Source organism: Bos mutus, chromosome 13 (assembly GCF_027580195.1).
Source record: "Bos mutus isolate GX-2022 chromosome 13, NWIPB_WYAK_1.1, whole genome shotgun sequence".
Classification (NCBI taxonomy): domain Eukaryota; kingdom Metazoa; phylum Chordata; class Mammalia; order Artiodactyla; family Bovidae; genus Bos; species Bos mutus.
Genome location: NC_091629.1, coordinates 50,106,156 through 50,126,540, shown reverse-complemented (window position 1 = coordinate 50,126,540; position 20,385 = coordinate 50,106,156). Strand labels below are relative to the sequence as shown.

Genomic DNA, 20,385 nt, shown 5'->3' with positions numbered 1-20,385 from the left:
GTTCCCCAGCCGGGCAGGCACAGTGCGCATGAGCTGCCTGGCGTCCTCAGCGCGCCTGCGCGGCCGCACAGCCTTCCCCGCCCAACTCCAGCCGCCGCCGCCGCCGCTGCTGCGCTGACGGCGGTTGCCGGAGCTTCAGGTGAGTGTGAGCGCCTCAGCCTGGTTGACTGGGGGCGCGCCGTGCTGCCTGTGGGGTCGTCGTTCCCTTTGCCTTCTTCCCCGCCTCACCACCCCAGCGCGCCGGGGCTTGGGTGAGCGCTGCCAGCCTCCTCCAGGGGTTCGGGCGCCCTCCGCTCTCGTCGCCTGGGGACCCGGAGCAGCCCGGCCTCTTTCGGCCGCTACTCACCTGGGCGGCGGGGCTCACGGCGAACCCTCTGGCGATGGCGTGCAGGCGGCCGCGGCCGAGCCTCTGGGTGCCCAGCACCTCAGCCTCGGACCCACCGCAGGCGCGACCCCCTTTCCTGCTCTGCAGTCGGCGGAGCTCGGTGGGCCTCGGGGTCGGACGTTCGTCTACCCCGTCTGCCCGGGAGCCGGGTAGGGGGGTGGGGAACCTGGAAGATGCGCCGAGAGCTCGCCTTGCACCCGTGGGGTCCTGGTGCAGTCAAGAGTACCCTCTGGCTGTACCCCGCGGCGACCATGCGAGGGAGCGGCTTCTTAGCCCCGGGTTACAGATGAGGAAACTGAGGCACCGAGCAGTGAGGCTCCCTGCCCAAGGTCACGCGCCGGACCTGAGGCTGGAGTGGCTCTTGAACTCAGGGTCGGGGGCTCTCAGGCTAGTGCGGTTTTGTCCCTTTGGAAAAAAGAGTCTGAAATACACTAGCATCTCCTGAGATTATTCAACGTCATAAAAGTAGGCTGCAAAAACAGCATTTTCTTGTTGATGAAGTACAATTGAGGTGTTAACTGTATTAATGGTAATAGCATTGTTATTAAGAGCTCACGTTCACCCAGCGCTTGCAAGTGTGACAGGGATCTTCGTAAACATTTTAAGATTATCTCAGTACCTCAGCGCTTCACCATCAGATGCGTCCTCTTTGCTTTTCATGCAGCTTTTTTCCTGCAGAGCTGGCCTCTCTGTCACAGGTAAACTGGGAGCCTCCTGGTTTAGGAGCAGGGACGGTGGCTTACTGGCAGAACAGAGGTAAGCCTTGTCTTGGGTCCAGATTTTGCCCCCAGAGGATATTATTAGCCTTCCTTTTCTGGCTGCCAGGAGGTCAAGACTGATAGAGCTGGGCCGGTTGGATTTGGAGGTGAAAGAACAAATCTGGCGAGCACTCCCCTTATCCTGGGGCTTTCTGGCTCTGTTCCAGTGCTGGGCTTGAACCTCTCATTTAAGATGAAGTAAAAAGAGAAAAAGATCCTTGACAAAGTAGTGTTGAATATAAGAAGCCTCGCTGTTTTAAAGTTCCCAAAGGAACAGCTGTAAAAATATGGGAATGTTTCTTCCCCCAATAAATAGCTCAAACTGTCTTTTTTCCCCCCAATCCTTAGCAAATTCTCCTGCGTTCTTCAAAGCTCCATTAACTTACCACCTTTTCTGTGAAGCCTTCCTTGCTTGATTTTCCCAATTAGAATTATATACACATACATGTGTGCATGCGCGCTTGTGTGTGTGTGTGTAGGTAGATAGGTAGGGTAGAGGCTTCAGTCTTATTCTTAGGACTATTAGCCTGTTGAGGTCAGGGAGCATCTTTGCAGCCCCAAGTGCTTGGCTCACAGTAGGCCCTGGGAAAGAATCAGTGAATTTCCACAGTTCCTTTGTATTACTCAAAGAGTGATGTTTTCCTGCTGCCCTTCTGTTCCTTCATTCTGCCCTTCAATTTCTTTTCGCTGGCCTTCTTTTTAGATTCAACTTCTGGTCATCACTGACCACTCAGAGGTCTCTAGTCCACCTCTTGTGTCTGAAAATTTGCAGAAAAAGGTCCTAAGTCAAGAAGGCTGTTTATCCCCAAGAGTGGAATTGGTATATGTCGCTTAAGTGTACAGGGCAATTTTTATTTGCATGTTGCCCTAAGGGAGCCTTAGGCTTATAGGTTTTTAGTCTGTCCCTAAATACATGTAGGAGAGGGAACTGGCAACCCACTCCAGTATACTTGCCGGGAGAATCCCATGAACAGAGGAGTCTGGAGGGTTAGAGTTCATGGGGTTGTAAAGAGTTGGACACGACTGAGTGACTAGCACAAATACATGTAAGTTTCAGTTTTACCTTCTTTTGCCTTATGTGGCTGACTGCCCCAGTGTTATCAGAGTAGTCACAATTTTTACTATAAATCTTCATAGTACTTATAACAATAAATATTCAAAGGGCTGTTTGGGAGGCAGTAGATGGTTGCATAGGCTTTCTATATAAATAATTAATTTAAAAGATTTTTTCCCAGGTAATCTGCAAATAGATTGAGCTGTTATGCTTAAAAAATGGTGCTGGGTATGGTGTAAGATTCTCATAGTTCTTGTTTAAAGAGCTTACTAGCTAACTAGGAAATACTATTTTCTAACTATAACTCAAGTCTAAAAAATCGCCACAATAGCAGTATATGCAAAGCAATGTGTATAATGGTATACTCAAACATAACGGAATACGATATTCCAGTGTGGGACATTTCATAAAATTATACATTGCCCAGGGCTGAAAGGAAGCAGCAAGTCATTGAATCCAGCTGTGCTGCTTTTGTAGACGTCTTCCTGAGAAGGGAACTTGTCCAAGGCCAGGGTTACAGAACTGGTGCTTCAGCTTGAATGTAGACTTTTTATCCACTAAAAGTTTATCAGTATTTCAGTGAATTCATCCTTGTATGTGTGCTTAGTCTCTCAGTTGTGTCCACTCTTTGCAACCCCATGGACTGTGGTCCGCCAGGCTCCTCTGTCCATGGGGATTCTCCAGGCAAGAATACTGGAGTGGGTTGCCATGCCCTCCTCCAGAGGATCTTCCCAACCCAGAGACTGAACCCAGGTCTCCCACATTTGCAGATGGATTCTTTACTGTCTGAGCCACCAGGGAAGCCCAGCTCTTAATATTTGTGAAACAGGGGTGAGGAAGGGGTGAAAGAAATACAATTCACATCTTCAGGGAGCTTGTGGTCTGTTGGGAAAGAGTTAAAGAACCCGTCTCTAACGTTGGAGACAGTGCATACCTAACTGTTAAATTATGTGATAGAGGGACTAGGTATGTCAAGAGGGATCAGTATGAGCTTTGACACAGAGAGCACTTTGGGGAGGATCGAGGGCCTTTCTGGGCTCTGACAGATTGGTACGGTCAGAATTAATCAACAGGACAAGGAACGCATTTTGAAGTAGGATGGTAGGTGGCTCACATGGTAAAGAATCTGCCTGCAATGGGAAAGACCTAGATTTGGTCCCTGGGTTGGGAAGATCCCCTGGAGATGGGAATGGCAATCAACTCCAGTGTTCTTGCCTGGAGGATTCCATGGACAGAGGAAGCTGTTGGGCTACAGTCCATGAGATTGCAAAGAGTTGGACACGACTAAGCGCCTAACACTTAAAACCAAAGCACGGTTGCCACTCCTGACAATAAAATATTTAAGAGACAATAAAAAAAAAACCGGCTTGACCAGGGTGACTTGCTTGTGTTCAATGGTTGTCAACCGTTAGTGTGTATAAGAATTACCTGAAGTTTATTAAGACAGATTGTGGGGACCCCACCCCCAGAATTTCTGATTCAGTAGGTTTGAGGTGGGGCCTGAGAATTTGTATTTCTAACAAGTTCCCAGATGCTGCTGATGCTCCTGATTCAGGGACAGCACTTTGAGAACTTGGGCTGGATTAGAAGGTTGAAAAACTAGAGTCAGAAACTGTCAAAGAACTTGTTCCAGAAAAAGTATATCTGTGTGTGTTGTATACCAGCATAAGAAAATTCTGGAAAGATACATTCCAAACTGTAATAGTAGTCATTTCTAGGAGTGGGATTTAGAGGGTTGGAGAATTCACTTTTTACTCCATAGCTTTCAGTACTATTTTTGCATTGTGCACATATTGTTTTCGTGTTTTAAAAAGGAAAGAAAAGTAAGAGTTGTTTTTGAAGATATGTACTAAAATATTTATGGAGTTAAAAAAGAGCTTGCTAAAGTAATCTAGTGTCACACAACAGACATTTTTAGAGTGTCTGCTGTATGCCAGATGCTACTGGTTCTGGAAATACAAAGCCTTTGCTAAAGCTTGCAGTCTGGTGATCGAGATGGGCAGACAGCAGCTCTGCTGAGTATCACGTGAGCTTCCTCAGATGAGGGGCAAGGGTCTAGCTCTGTATGTGGCAGGTAATAGACACTTGGTAAATGGTGAATGAACAAATCCAGGCAAGAAGTGAGGATAGTCAGAAAGACAAGGAAAGGGCAAATGAGAGGTTCTGGGGGAGGGAGGGGAATGACAAGGCTGAATAAAGATGATGAAAGGAAGGGGTGTTCTGAGTACTTTCAAGTCCACAGATTGATAACATTTAGGTTTACTGCTGACCTGGATATCCAGTCATCTATTCTGAAAGAACTTTTTAAACCATTCTACCCCAACCCCACTTTCTGTTTTTTAAGAGACTGCTTGAAAATAGCACAGAGGTACTTAACCTAGACTTAATATGAATATTGACCAGGGCTTTCTTTGGTAAATGAATTTTTTTTTTTCTTTAACCACAGTGCTAATTCTGTTGTATTTATAGTTTACCTACAATTTTGCCATTAATTGTCATCTTATTAATGTGAAAATAACTGAGGTGTATGGGAGACTGTTTTTTTTGTTGTTGGTTTTTTTTCGCTGCGCTGCACAGAATCTCAGCTCCCCAACCAGTGGTTGAACCTGGACCACTGTGGTGAAAGCCCAGATTCCTAACCACTAGGCTGTCAGCAGAACCGAAGGATATTTTAAGTGCCATACAAAATTGGGTATTTTGTCTTTTGATCTTATCTCTTCAGTGAAGAGATGTTACAGTGATGCAGAATTCTGTCATGTTCCCAAAGCGCATCACAGAGTTTGACATATTATCAGTCTGAAATAAATATCCATGGTTGTTGGATATTTCATGGCTCAGTGGGATGTGCTTTGGAAGAAATATGGCTTCACTGCATTCTGAGTTGAATTCTAGGTAACACTACTCAGAAAACTATCAAGCCATGTTATTAAACTTGGTAGAGAACATGATATGGAGCAGGCTTTCTCCCCCACTTTTTGTCTGGAGTTGCTTTTTATATTCCTCAGAGATTTAATATAGAAAAAGAAAATAAATTTCCCAAGTAGGAAGTTTAGCTCTGCCATTTGTTTGTTAATCCTTTACCACCTAAAAATGCCCACTGTCTACAAATCGAGTTTTCATTTGGGCCAAGGATAAATTTCTGATACAGCCACTCTTCATACTTGATTTTATTACTAATTATTAGAAGGTGCTTTTGGTTGCTTAAGAGTCCCTAGGACTGCAAGGAGATCCAACCAGTCCATTCTGAAGGAGATCAGTCCTGGGATTTCTTTGAAAGGAATGATGCTGAAGCTGAAACTCCAGTACTTTGGCTACCTCATGCAAAGAGTTGACTCATTGGAAAAGACCCTGATGCTGGGAGGGATTAGGGGCAGGAGGAGAAGGGGACGACAGAGGATGAGATGGCTGGATGGCATCACTGACTCGATGGACGTGAGTCTGAGTGAACTCCGGGAGTTGGTGATGGACAGGGAGGCCTGGTGTGCTGTGATTCATGAGGTCGCGAAGAGTTGGACACGACTGAGTGACTGATCTGATCTGATCTGATAAGTTTTACAGTATCTTTTTTTTTTTAATTTGGTTTGCTGCACCAGGTCTTAGTTGCAGCTGTGAGATCTAGTTAGTTCCCTGATCAGGGCCCGAACCCAGGCGTTGGAAGCATAGAATCTTAGACCCTGGACCACCAGAGAAGTCCTAAAGATGTTGATTCTTTTAAACCTTTCTGTCAGGACATGGTTTTAACCAGGATGTTGCCTGGAATGTAACTTTGGGTGACTAGACAGTCCAAGGGTAATTGCTTTTCAAATATCCTCAGATAGGTACAGGCCTCCCCTGTTCATTAATAATAATGGTGATGATAATAATACCTAAATTTTGTTGGATGGTTCTCAGTTTTCAAAATTCTTTGATCATTAAGATCCTGGTAGGTCCCAGTAGCCAAACCTGAAACGAATAAGTAGAAGAATTAATGATCAGTTGGGATCAAGTGGAAAAAGTCATTTATAGAGGCCGGCCAAAGCTCTAACTGCAGGCTGCTCAGGTTCAGATCCTTTCTGTGCCACTTGCTGGCTGTGTGACCTTTGGCATATTACAAAACCTCTCCCCACCTCAGTTTCTTCATCTGTAAAATGGGAAGGATTACTAATGTACTATCTTATAAGTGTGTCAGGAAATATAAGGAAATAATGAATGGACAAATAAAGTGCATATTATGGTATCTGGAATAAGTGATCAATATATTATGAGCATGAAGTTAGTTTGAGTTTTAAGGACTGCCTCTTAGGTCTCTTGTTTGTCCTTTACCTCCACTCAGGCTGTCTTAAAGAACAAATTGTTTTCCGGGATTCTGTCTTAGAGCTGGCGGGAACCTGGAACCCATCCCAAGAGCATATACCAGCACTTTGCCAGCAGTAGCTTTCCTAGTGTCCTGAGCTGCATCCTTCAAGAGCTGAAGCCAGAGGGTAGTGCTTCTTCTAGAGTTACTTCAGTGTGATCCCCTCATTAGAGGGGATCAACTGGTTGATGGGTGTGTGAGGTGAAAAAGAACACCCCAAGATGTGTGTTGCTTTGTTCTAATAGTTATCTGTACTGATACCCTGGAATTAATCTGGTGATTATACAGGCAGACTCAGATTCCCAGCTTGGCAGTCTCTGCAAACCTCCTGTTCACCACCTGCTGCCAGAATCCAGGAGTGACACAACAGGAGTGGGCCTGTTGTGAGGGGTGCCGTTCTCTTCCTTTCAGAAAAACACAAGGTGTGTGGATAGCCCTCATCCAGGGCTGAGGCCTGGTAGAGATTTTTACTGTAAAAATGAGGTTCTGCAAGGATGCTTCAAGCGGCTTTGATCACTCCCCCATCCCCCACCTTTGCTTATGGCATAGCATCTCTCAGAGTATTTTTCTGATAAAGAGTAACCCAGACTTTCCTTTATGTGGTGCACAAGCTCAGTGAGCTAGCTGCATTTTAAAAAGCCATTGTTTCTTCCACAGAGGGTGGTTTGGCTTGTTTATCTGGCTTTCTGGGGAGTCTCCTGAGACCCTTTCTTTTCCTAAGGGCCCTCAGGAGACAGCAATGAATCCAGCATCCATTACCCTAGACACTTGAGAGGATGCTTAAGTCAATAGTTTTATGATTAGATTAATTCAGGCTTTAACCCTGGCAAAACTTGAGAGCCAAGTCATCAGATTATGCTTCTTAAAGACTGAAGTATGGAATTTAGCCCAGGACTCTGTGATATCTTTCAGAGCCTGGAATAGGAATTCAGACGCCAGCCAGTCCCAGCCCCACACCCAGCTGAATACATGAATTTAGGCAAATCACTTCAATTTCTAGGCGTATCTGTAGACCAGTGGTTCTCAGCTTTAACTGCATGTTAAAAACCATACTGGGCCCTATATTAGCTCAATTAAGTTGGATCCTTAGGGTTGGGGCCTGGTATTGACCTCCTTCAAAAGCTTCCTAAGTCTTTCTAATGTGCAGCTAAGAGAACTGTTGGACAGGATGCCACATTTTAAAAGACTGTTATTTTGCTTCTCGGGAAGCACAGTGAAGTGTGGTTGTCCACACAGTGAAGTCTGATTCATGTGCTCAGTGTTCTGACCAGCCTTGTCTTCTTTCCCAGCTATGTTGCTCTTCCTGCTGTCTCTTGGATATGTTGTGTACATTTATTCCTCTCCCAACTCAGATGTCCTCACCTGGAATGTCCTCTCCTCCCTTCCAGCCATGCAGAACCTGTCCTTTCAAGGCCCAGCACTCTGTAACTCCTTTGGGAACCTCCTGACCATCTCGGTCCCTAGTTATTTCTCCCACCTCCGCTCTGGTTCCAAGCGTGGTTTGCTGTGTGCTCAGTTTGCTCAGTCACGTCCGACTCTTTTCGACCCCATGGACTGTATCCCTCCCAGCTCCTCTGCCCAGGTATTTCCCAGGCAGGAATCCTGGAGTGGGCTGCCATTTCCTACTCTGTGGGATTTTCCCGACCCAGGGATCGAACCCGCATCTTCTGCATTGGCAGACAAATCGTTTACCACTGTGCCATCTGGGAAGCCCCAAGCTTCGTTTAACGCTGACTAAATGTAATGCACACTAGAGGCAATGTAAGAGATGATACTCAGGCAATGTTCTGTCCTCCTGGGTAGGTGGGACATAGGAAAACACCACTGGTTTGACTCACAAATTATTAATACTAATCTGTTTAGTATCCTGTATTGTTGGCTACTTCTTACTGTGTATGTGTATCTTGTAACTGTTAGTTGATAAACAGCTATCCATGATGTGACTCCAGTGGACATTTTATCCCCAATAGCAAGCTCCTCTTCTTGCCGAATTAGAGCATTTTTCAGCACTGCTTTCTCATCTTGCTTTTATGTTCTCCCTTTCTGGACTTCCTTCTTTTTATTCTCTCATCCTCACCTGTAGGAATTTTATCTATTCTTCAAGGTCCAGTTCAAATATTACCTCCTCCATGAAACTTTTCCTCAGCACCCACAACTTGCATTAACTGACCTTTGCCTTAAACCTCTGTAACCCTTAGAGCAGTGGTTCTCAGCTGTTGATTTTGCCCCCCAGAGGACATTGAGCAATATCTGGAGGTATTTTTGTTTGTGTCAACTGTTGGAGGAGGGTGCTGATAGCATTTAGTGGGTAGAGGCCTGGGGTGCTACTAAACGTTGTGTGATGTACAGGACAGCCCCCATGATGAAGAATTATTTGGCTCAAAATGTCAGTACTGAGGTTAGCCTCCCTCCTGAGGGACCTCCTGAGGGGCTTCCCTCCTGGCTTAGTGGTAAAGCATCCGCCTGCCAGCACAGGAGACACGAGTTCTAACCCTTATCTGGGAAGATCCCCTGGAAAAGGAAATGGCAACCCACTCCAGTGTTCTCGCTGGAGAATTCCATGGACAGAGGAGCCTGGTAGACTGCAGTTCATGGGGTCATAAAGAGTCAGACATGACTTAATGACCAAACAACAACAACAACTGAGGCTGAGAAAATGCCTCAGAGTTTGTCCAGTTTGTATTCGTCTCATGTTTATCCAGTCTTGAACTGTAGTGATTTATTTACAGACTTAATCTCCTCTACTCAATTGAACTAATGGGTGAAGGCAGACTCTAGTTCCAAATCTGGGCTTTCTCGTTATTAACTTCATATTAACGTTTAATCCTCGAGCCTGTGCCCAGATCTTAACTGCACAGTGTAATTTAGGACCAGAGATGAGAGCACGGTGAGGGAGTCAGCTGAACTTCTTTTCCTTTTTTACCAACCCACATCTTTTCATCTGTGATGACCTGGGAGGAAGTATGGTACAGGGCACAGAGTGAGCGTTTGGGATCAGAAGAAAACTGGGTTTCGGTTAGAGCTGTTGGATTTATCAGTTGTGTTTTTTGTTCGTTCCATTTCACCTCTTCAAGTCTGGGTTTCCTCATCTCTGGAATAGAAGTGATTCAGTGCCCCAGTGTTTTATTCCCAGTGCCGTTGTGATAATCCAGTGAGATGTTAGACGTGAAGGTGCTTTGTGAAGTGCTGTAATCATGACTCAGCCAGTAGTTTATAGGTAGGAAGAGAGGATGTGGGTCAGCTTGCTATAGGAGCACCACTAGCTTCCCAGCCAGTCCTCTGGCCACTTCCTACCGCTTTCCAGTCATCACTACTCCAGCACCAGCTCCAGCTGACCCCTCCCAGCTCAGTCTCCTGAGAGTGCCTCCTCTATTTGCTGCCTTCATTCTGTTCTGATTATCTGTCTGCAATCTTGCCAAAACCAAAGTGACTGACTCTGCTTCTAGAATACAAACTAGTAGCCTGCTGTCAGTTCGTTTCTGGCAAAGCGTGACAAAGGCCAGACAAATTACCTTGGTCATGGGGAAAAGCTGGGAAATACGATAGCTTGTAGTTTTAGAAAGCCAGTACTATGTATAGTCCCTTGTTGTCTTCATTTAAAGTAACAGAGCAGTGTTTTTAAGCACTGGAAATCTCAGTGAGCTTTTTGTGACTGAAAAAAAAAAAACATGACGTGGGGTGTGCTAAAAGTCTGAGACCCTCCTGTGCCTGGAATCAGGCCAAGTGCACCCTCCCACTGATTTGCTGAGTGAACTTCAGCTAATCAGTGAATCTCAATAAGTTGATAACTGGGTGACCTCTTAGGATTTTAGTAAGAGCCTTGTGAGGTGGAGGATAGGTGCTTACCCTGGGGAGTAATGTAAAGTGCTACATTTATAGGGGGCTTTTGGGTCACAGATGGCTTCCTTGGTGGCTTAGTGGTAAAGAACCTGCCTGCAATGCAGGAGACCTGGGTTCAGTCCCTGGGTCAGGAAGATCCCCTGGAGAAGGGAATGGCAGCCCACTCCAGTATTCTTGCCTGGAGAATTCCATGGACAGAGGAGCCTGCCGGGCTGCAGTCCATGGGGTTGCAAAGAGTCAGACACTACCGAGCGATTAACACTAACTAACTTTGGGTCACAGAACGTCAGTCCTAAATGGGGGAGAAAATGTTATCCGACTCAACCTCTTCTCTTGACAGATGGGGAAACAGGTCCAGAAAGGAAAAATGCTTTGCCCAGTGCCACTCAGTTAGGTAGGGCCCGCCTGGGTCTATATCTGATATGCTTATAGGCTCTTTCTATGACTAGAAGAGTCAAATTTTTAAATCCTGCATTGTTACTCACTTAGATATGGATATTAGGAAAGCCACTTAACTTCTCTTAGCTTAAGTTTTTCCTGCCTATAAAGTAAGAAATGAAGATGTCTACCCAGGAGGGGTATTAAACATAACTCCTGGGATGAGGAGGATTAACATAAGGTCCTTAGACTATAATTTCTGGCACAGAGTAGGAATTACACTTTTCCCCTTTCCCTTTTTAGCCTTTTGATACAAGGCTCACTTACTTAGGCTGAGGATGGCTGTTTTTTTTTTTTACTTGTCACTCTTCCCCCTATCTCATGAAACTGGAAAAGAGTTCTTATCTATTACATTTATAAAATCTCCACTAGCCTTTTAAAAATAGTAATAGCCCTTAGTATCAGGTTGGGATCTGGCAGCCATATCATTTGTGCGGATGAAGGCACTGCAGCCCTTTGATCCCCAGGAGGGAGCCAGTCTGTGTAGCAGAGGGATCTGGAGATGGAGTTTTCCACCATGTGATGTTAATTTTCTTATAGGAGTTATAAAACTGCTCATTGGCAAGGGCTCAAGACAGTGAGCAAAAATCCGATCTCTGGAAGAAGACATTGGGTTCCCTGTCATGCGGAAGGTGAACACCTGCTGTCCTGTTGCCAGTTCCGAAGTCACACCGTCCTCCATTGACTGCATTGGGCCCAGCTGATAAGGACAGCCTTCTCATTTAATTGCGCCCTTGTTTTAGTGTTTGTCCTGGCACAAACTGCATCTTTCTTTATCTTTAAAACTTGCTCGGGAACACTAGATGAATGCGTCACTTTGGAGGCACCTCAGGTTTCCCTCTGTCCCTGAGGCTCCTTGACAGGCTCCCCAGTGGAGTCACATTTGAATGATTCACACCTTGCAGTGCCCTGCTTTCAAATGAGTGAATTAAAGTAGTGAATAAAGCAGGGTTGGAAAAGTTTCAGAATATCACCATTTTATGTGTTTGGGGGGGGGATGGAAATAGACTGAAATATTAACAGTGATTGTTTCTAGAAGGAAGGACTGTGAATAAAATATCTTTTGGTTACCCTGTGGTTTCCATATTTTCTAAAACGGGCCCATATTTTATAATAGGAAGAAGAACTTTAAAATTGTCATTTTAAATTACTGACAAATAGTGGAGTCCAAATGAAAAGAGGCCACAGTTCATTGTGTGGTTAATAAACACTGTGAAGGGGCTTTCCTGGTAGTCCACTGGGTAAGGCCGTGCTCCCAATGCAGGGGGCCTGGGTTCAATCCCAGGTCAGGAAACTAGGTCCCACATGCCTCACCTAAGACCTGGTGCAGCCAAATAAATAAATAAAAGTTTATTTAAAAAATTCAATGAGTAGATTCCAGTTGGGCCAGTATTTGGGGCGCTAAGTGGGTTGATGTGGGGACTATAGAAGAGAGAAATGTTAGATGCTGTTTGAAATTTGTGATAAAAAGTTCAAGCCATCTCATCCCCTTTGGAAGTGTGACTGATATGAAAATAAAATAAATTCTGGGCATTCAGTAGCTCAGTCAAGGGTATAGGGTACCTGGGGTCTGAGAAAAGACCCGCAAATACCGGGCTTGTGCTCTTGCAGTGACACAAATGTTGGGGTCCTCACGGTTGGCGTGTGCGATCCACGGTTTGAGCAGTGGCCCCCATTGGCACCCTCAGGGTTCTTCAGAGTAATGGTAGAAGAGCTTTTGTTAGCCTAAAGGAAGTCAGCCCTGGATAGTTCATTGGAAGGACTGATGCTGGGGAAGCTGAAGCTCCAATACTTTGGCCACCTGATGCAAAGAGCTGACTCATTGGAAAAGACCCTGATGCTGGGAAGGATGGAGGGTATTAGGAGAAGGGGACAACAGAGGATGAGATGGTTGGATGGCATCATCGACTCAATGGACGTGAGTTTGAGCAAACCCCAGGAGATAGTGAAGGACTGGTGTGCTATAGTCCATGGAGTCGCAAAGGATCAGATACAACTGAGCAACTGAACAGCAACAACAAATGTAGGCATAGTTGAAAGCAGGATTCATTTTGGTGTATTGGTCATTAATACCTAAGAGGTAACGTGGAACACAGACCCTCTCCATAGCCAAGTCAAAGCCATACATCCTATTCCTGGAGGGAAAAACAGAAAAATGGATTAATGAACTAATATATTGTGAATGATTCCCACCAATCAGAAGGAATTGCTCCTCCTTTGAACTCCTCTGGCCCTTTTATTTCTCATTTTGTAGGTAACTTTATGGATAGTGGTCATCTCTGCTAATAAACTTGTAGAAGGCAGGGACCCTATTTCTGTTGTCCATATGCTTTGCACAGTGGGAACTCAATAAATGGTTGTTGAATGTCTGAATTCCCAAATCATTGAATTAGCATTTTTCCTGCAAGGCCAAGGCAGAAGAGATGAAGCCTAGACCTTTGAAGTCTGGATGGGAACCACTTGTATCCAGTATTTGTAATCTCTCCCCATGGCTTCCTGTACAGTAGGATGGAATCTGTGCCTCTCTACTCCACACCTTTCCCTAACTTCTCCCTTTCGGTCATAGTTATTTCTCACTATGTAACTAATCACTCCAAAACAAAGTTATTTATTATGTCTCATGGTCTGGGGTCAGGAACTGGGGAGCAGGCTCATTGGAGGCCTTTGTGGAGGCTGCCTGCCATACCCTGCGTCTACTGTTGTGATTCCCCAAGTGAAGGCTAGTGAGTGTAGCCTCGGTTCATCTCTCTGTTTATGTTAGGCTACAGCATTAACCTTCACTTTTTATTGTCCCTTAATCCACCTTCTAAACTGTTGCTTTCTAAATTGTAGCCCCGAGCATGTTGTTCTCTTACTTATACATCTCCAGTAACTGAAATGAATTCTCCATGTGGGCAAAGACTATTGTATTAATTATCTGTTGCTGCATAAAAATATTACTGCAGACTTCGTAGTTTATAACACACATTTGTTATCTCAGTTTCAGGGAGCTGGGACTCCAGCATGGGCTGACTGGCTCCTCTGCAAGGCTGTAGTCAAGGCGCCGGTCAGGGCAAGGTGCAGCTGGGGAAGGATCCACTTCCAGGCCCACGTGGTTGTTGGCAGCCTTCAGTTCCTTGCACATGGTTGGACTGAAGGTCCCAGTTTCTTGCTGTTTTGGCTGCAGGCTGTTTCTTGCCACATGGCTGTCTTACAGCATGCCAACTTGCTGCTTTTTTTTTTTTTCAGAGGAGGACAACACATTTACAACCTGCTTCTTTAAAGCTATCAGGGGAACTCTGTCTCTTTGCAAGACAGATGTTAAAATATCATGTAATGTAATCATATGCAGATACTCAGGTACTTTCCATCACTTTTGCCATATTCTAATGGTTAAAAGCAAGCCTAACCCTAACCAGATAAGTGTGTTGGGGGGTTATGCTTGGGTGTGTATGCCAAGAGGTACAGAGATCACAGAGGCCACGTTAGAGTCTGTTTGCCGTAAGTATCTAGTTTACTGTGTCTTCAGCACCCTGAGCAGTGCCTGACACACGCTAAGCTCTTAATATTTGAATGAATGGATGTAGTGTGACCATTATGTTTCCAACTCCTAGTTTTAAGCCTTTTTCTCCACTTCTGTTTCAGAGTTACTGATTTATTCTTGAGAATCCTCTATTCATCTGGCCTCATGGATGAACTTCAGGATGTTCAACTCACAGAGATCAAACCACTTCTAAATGATAAGGTAAAGACTGCTGTTGTCACTAAAATATATGTAAGTCCTTTCTTCTGTGGTTAGTTTGTTTTCTGTATTATCTGAATAGTAACTAAAAACATATTTATCTTGACTTTCTGTGGGGAGAAAACTTTAAAAAATATATTTCTTAACCTTCTTGATGTCTTGCCTCTCTTTCTTCCTACTTTTGTTTCCACCAGCCAAATTCAGACAAATTATCCTTGACATGTCCTATTCTACAGATAGAGATGTTAAGTGGAAAGTATGAGTGGGGTTTGATTTAGAATCCAGGAATCGTGACTTTCAGTTTCTATAAGGAAAACTTAGCATCCATGGCTGGTAATGCACACAGGTTGCAGTGCTCTCCGTAAGGCTTGTCTGTGATGTGACCTCTCTGTCTGCGTTGAGGTTTTCATCAGGGGTGCCTGGATGTTGGTGATATACCTCATCTTTCTGTTCATGTCAGAGAACACACAGTGAGCGTCAAAGTTAATAGTCACCAGGATTCAGCAGGTAAAGAGTGCTGTGATGATAAGAGTTACCAAAAAGCTAAGAAAGGTTTATCTTCTCTCTTCTCCCTCTCCATTCAGTAAGTGTGTGAAATTCCTTCTTTTAGGCCCTGTTCTTTTGATGTATTGTCATTGTCCCCTATTAAATTACTCTTCTAGCTTGGTGTGGATGAGCTCATGGCATCCTTTCCTGGGGAAGTATTGATGGAAAGGGTAAAGTTGGGTAGGGTCAGGATGCCAACGGGGGCTATACCAGAAGATGCTGTTGCTTGTTAATCTTTTTTTGCCCAAGGCAGGGCCCTTCACCTACAGCTTCTAGGGCTATTGACTTACTGTGTTCACTAATTTGCTATTGAAACCCTTCAACCCCATTCTTGTCCCTGTGACCTCATCTCTACCCCTATTCCCACCCCTTCCTTTATCTTTCACCAGATCTCTTGCTCTCCCCCTTGGCAAGCTGCACACTTTTTAAACCCTTTTTTGTTTCTTTTGTTGCTTCCCTTCATGTTTTCAGAAAACTCTCTGTTAAGCACTGAATTTTGGTGCATATGAAGGGCTGTACCCAAATGATGGGCCATGAAGAGGAGGAAGGAAGTAGAATCTACATCTGTAATGCTTACATACAGCCACAGAAATGAATAGTTACAAGGCAGGTGCGGGTAGGCAGTTTAGCTTCAGGAACTAGAAACATATCCTAAACCTGAGTGGTCACCAAAGTCAGCTAGGAACTTGTTTAAAAATACAGATTCCTGGGTCCCCACTCTAGAACAACTAAATTGGAATCGGAGGGGATGGGGACAGGGCACGCACACCTCTCTATGATCAGTGGTCCTCAGCCTTGGCTGCTTATTGCAATTACTTGGGGAGATTTAAAAATAACTGATGCCTAGGTCTTACCTCCAGAGATTATGATTGAATTGATCTGGGGTGAACGTTTACAAAAGCATCCAAAAATTGAGAACCATGCCTAAAGTGATTCTGACTAGCCAGCGTTGGAAGCCTATGACCTGATGGATCTCAGACATTTGAGGATTGGGGCCCAGGTAAGAAGAGGAGTCTTTCCTGACCTTGGAAGTCCACAGGATGCCTGAGGCAGCTACATGAAGAACTCCAGGAGTTAATTGCCTGGATGTCTCATAGAGAAGGCAGCTGGAAAAGAAAGATTTGGCGACTGTAACCACAGAAAAGCGTTGGATTAATGTTTGAGTCCTCATCTCTGAGGCTATAGTGATTCCCTGGCTGTGTCTGATGTGTGCCCGAATGCTATGAACAGAATTATGTCTGCTCCCCTAAAATTCATATGTTGAAGCACTGGCCTCCTATGTGACTATACTGGAGATAAGGGCTTTAAGGAGGTGACTAAGGTTAAATGAGGTCATGTGGTAGAGCCCTAATCTGATAGAATTGATGGCCTTATAAGAAGAGTGAGGGAGAGGGAGAGAGAGATACACCCTCTACCTCCACCCCTGGACAGATGAGGAAACATGGATGGCAGCCGTCTGCAAGCCAAGAAGGGAGCTCTCACCTAAAACAAAACCCTGCTGGAACCTTGATCTTGGACTTCCAGGCTCCAGAACTGTGAGAAGATAAATTTTTGTTGTAAAAGCCATTCACGCAGCCTGAGCAGTCTAAGGTACCAGGCATTGTCTCACTTCCTAACATCTGGTGGCTCTTCTTTGATGTGCCCGTGCTGTTCCTACCCACTTCCCACGCTCCATCTCGTGCCTCTCTCTCCCTGGGAAGTGCTCCTAGCCCATCACTATTCATGAGCATTCCCCCTGCTCCAGCCAAGCTTTATAGAAGTAGATTGGCAGTAGGCCCTCCTCAGATGGTGTCATTCTCAAACAAAGCCTTCTACCCCATTCCACCCCCACTCCCCAGTATATCAGTGCTCTGCCTTTGCCCAATAAGCGGGTGCTTTTGCATACGTTTTGAAGGGTGTAATGACGGTAGTGCTTCTCATCCATTATTTCATTTGATCCTCCCAAAGGCTTGGTGATTTAGGACACACAGATCGATTTATTCTCATATTGCTGATGAGGAGACGAGGGCTGAGAAAGGTGAAGCAGCTTACTCAGATTGTGTACCCAAGAGCACGTGCTGTAGGACAGGGTTTCTTGCTCTTGGCACTCTAAATGTTTTGTTGTGGGAGGCTGCCCTATTCATTGTAGGGTGTTTAACAGCATCCCTGGCCTCTCTACCCACTAGACACCAGTAGCATCTTCAAGTCATGACAACCAAACTTGTCCCCAGACAATATCAGATGTCTCCTGGGGGTCAGAGTCTCCCCAGTTGAGAACCACTGCTGGTAGGGTATAAGCTTTCAGACTTGAATAGCAAAGAAAGTCTTAACGTTTTTAGTTTTCATGGAGGTTTTATTTTTGCCTAATAGCCTATCCTGCTGTTATTTGTTGAGTGCTTTACATACCTTCTTTCTTTTAATCATCAGAACACTCCTTTGAAATAGATAGTCTTCCTCACTTAGTAGATGAAAATCTGACTATAAGGCTTGCCCAGTCAGGAAGTGGCAAAGCCAGGACTGAAACCCAAACCTTTCCTACTCCACAGCCTGAGGCCTTTCCACTCTGTTCACCCTGTAGAAGTTTTGGCATCACCTCTGAGGCTTGCCCTCTCTCTGTAAGCAGAAACCTAGAGATTTATATCATTTCACATCATCTTTCTGTCCATTCTCTTCCTAGATACATTCTTAGAGATATTGTTGTGCCCTTCCAGGTTTCAGGGAGCTAAAGGGAGTCTGGACCCAGCCTGAAATGCAGAAATTTATCCTGAGCTGACTATAAGGAAGCATTCTCAAAATAGCTTTAAGCGAGACTTATGTTAACTTTTTTCTTGTCATTTGTTGGTTCTTTTCCCATTTAATTTTAGTATGCCTGTGATTTTGTCTATGGCTCAGAATTGTGAAGAAGTGGGTAATTTTGCCATGCTTGTTTTGGCTCCAGTGATGAAAAGAAGCACCTGCCAGCACTTCTGTATGTGTGTGTGTGTTTTTTTGAGACAGAATTATATGAAATGATTTTTTTTAATAGCATTTAACCATTTTCAGAGCATTTTCACAAGTACTATCTAATTTGAATCTCCTAACTTCTTGTGAAGGAAGTAGTTAAAGGTATTTTTAACTCCATTTTACAGATGAGGCTCAGAGAAATTATATGACTTGTCCATTGCTGGTGTCTAGTGAGGTGGTGAAGCCAGGACCGGACCCCACAGATGTTGACTTCAGTCTGGGTCAAGGGTCCCAGGTTCTTCCCACCACCTGCAGCCTCTTGTTAGCCGGTTGTTCCAACCCCTTCCCCCCACCTCCACAGAGCTGTATAAGCAGGAGGGCTCCCTGATTTGTGCTTCATTTTCCCTATCTTCCTTTACCTACCCTTAGTTCAGATACTGCTGAGCCTATGGATGCCAAAGACCAGACTTGAGAAAATAAATAGGAGACCACAGTTGGCTTCAGCAGAACTGAGGACCTACCAAGAAGGGGAATAAATATTCAGTGTGGGGAATGAATAAGTTATTAATTTGTTTTGGTTGTTACAGTAGAAAGTGAGGTAGACCCTCTACTGGTGACTGGATATAGGAGGTAGGGAGGATATTATAAGAGGAAGAGCAGGAAGAACCCAGGGATGAGCATTTTAGTCATCTCCAGGGCAGCACAGACAGGCAGAGGTTGTTTTGTTTGGTCTTTAATTTATTTTTAATTGGAGGATAATTGCTCTACAATGTGTCGATTTCTGCCATACAGCAACCTGAATCAGCCATAAATAAACATAGAGCCCCTCCTTCCTGAACTTCCCTCCAACCCCACACCCTCCAATGTCTCTTTGAAAACAACAGCAACACAGACTTGTTGATATTTTCATTAAAGAATATTTATGAAGTGCTGTTAATACATTTCTTGTACAGTTTCCCATGTTTCTACTTTCTGTTGGTAAGAGTTATTGTCCTTTTTTTTTTTTTAGTAGACATGCCATATTTTGTTCTCTTTGACAGTCTTTAATCTGCTTGTTTCTAAAACTTTTCCTGTTTTAACAACTGTCCTTTAGTTCCAAGCTCATCAGTTGCGTGTCACTCTTCCTCTTTGGTATTCATATCTTACTCAGATTGAGTATCTCTATTTTGAGATGCTCATATCTTCCAGAATGATGTTTATTGCCTTTACTAAGTGCCAGAACTGGGAATAGAGTAGTGAGTCAGACACTGCACCCCACATCAAGGTCACCAAACACACAGATTTGCCCCAAATCTCCTCCTGTTGGTAGTTGGTTCTAAGGTCTGTCTTTCTGTTCTATCTGTTGCTTTCTGTCTTTTGAAACTATATGCTGATCTTGACCAGATCTCATAGTGGGAAATTATGTTTCTCTTCTGTCCAGTTATATTTCTATAACTGTCCAGCAGTTACTTGATTTTTAAATTTTTCTCCTTGCCTTCCCCCTTTCTCTCATACTTCTCTTCATACACTGATAGATTCTCAGTTGCTTTTTGCCTATTCTCCAGGCTTGAACTGAGAATTACTTTTTTAAAATTTACTTTCTTGAGCTCCTTCATTTACCTTCTTCACTTGGCCTAGAGTCTCCACCAAGAAACATGCCCCTTAGCTGGCTTCTACCTTGACTGCAACTTTCAGTTATGATTTCTCTTTTTCCTTGATGTTTCCTTTTTTTCCCTCTTCCCCTACATTATTCTATTGTTTTCATTTATTATCTTGAATCCCTTTCTGCAGCTTAAGTCTGCTTAGTGCAAAAATCTCTCTGAACATGGAATTAATGCTATATTCAAATGGGACAGAAAATAAAAAGAAAGCACCCAGAGCCTGAAACTTCTGAAAGTTTTGTTGGAGTGGAACCCTGCGCTACAAATATCAGAGACAAATAAATCCCCAGGGAAGTGTCCCAGGGAAGTCTTTCCCCTTCCAGAATCTATCTAGTGAGCAGTATTGAATTTTTAATGAGTTCAGAGAATTTGGCTTTGGTTGACCACACTCAGATCATTTGGGGACCAGCTAATGATCTTGGCTCAGAAAGTCTGGGCACCAAACATGGTCAGACTGACCCAGTCATATCCTTTCTCCAAGATGCTTGATCACTCATGAAGCCTGAAGCCAGACTCCAAGAGGATCTGACATCTTTAAAAAAAAAAAAAAGCCAAGAAAACAAGTGTTAGTCTTCCTCTGATTACTCGTGTCTTTTCTTTGAGAGGTGAACATTGCATAAAGAATGTGCAACCGTGTTCTTGCTAGGTTCTCAACAAATATCATTTGGTTTCAGGAGAGAATTGCATCTTTCTGCTTTTTGGCATTTCCCTTTGTGCTCATCTCAAGCTTCAGCCTCACAAAATGCTT

General features: G+C 44.3%; 1 protein-coding gene across 5 annotated transcripts in view; it reads left to right on the top strand.

The window, feature by feature from the left end:
* NDRG3 (NDRG family member 3) overlaps positions 1–20,385 on the top strand; it is a 63,181-nt gene continuing 42,796 nt past the window's right edge. For 2 of the 5 annotated variants that reach the window (XM_070381692.1, XM_070381690.1), the window contains exons 1-2: positions 1–139; positions 14,433–14,532. In XM_070381692.1, the coding sequence (XP_070237793.1) occupies positions 14,476–14,532 (57 nt within the window). In that variant the 5' untranslated portion in view covers positions 1–139; positions 14,433–14,475. Of the gene's footprint in view, positions 140–1,119; positions 1,142–14,118; positions 14,148–14,432; positions 14,533–20,385 lie in introns of those variants that run through there. The other 3 variants (XM_070381689.1, XM_070381688.1, XM_070381691.1) reach the window with 2 other exon arrangements.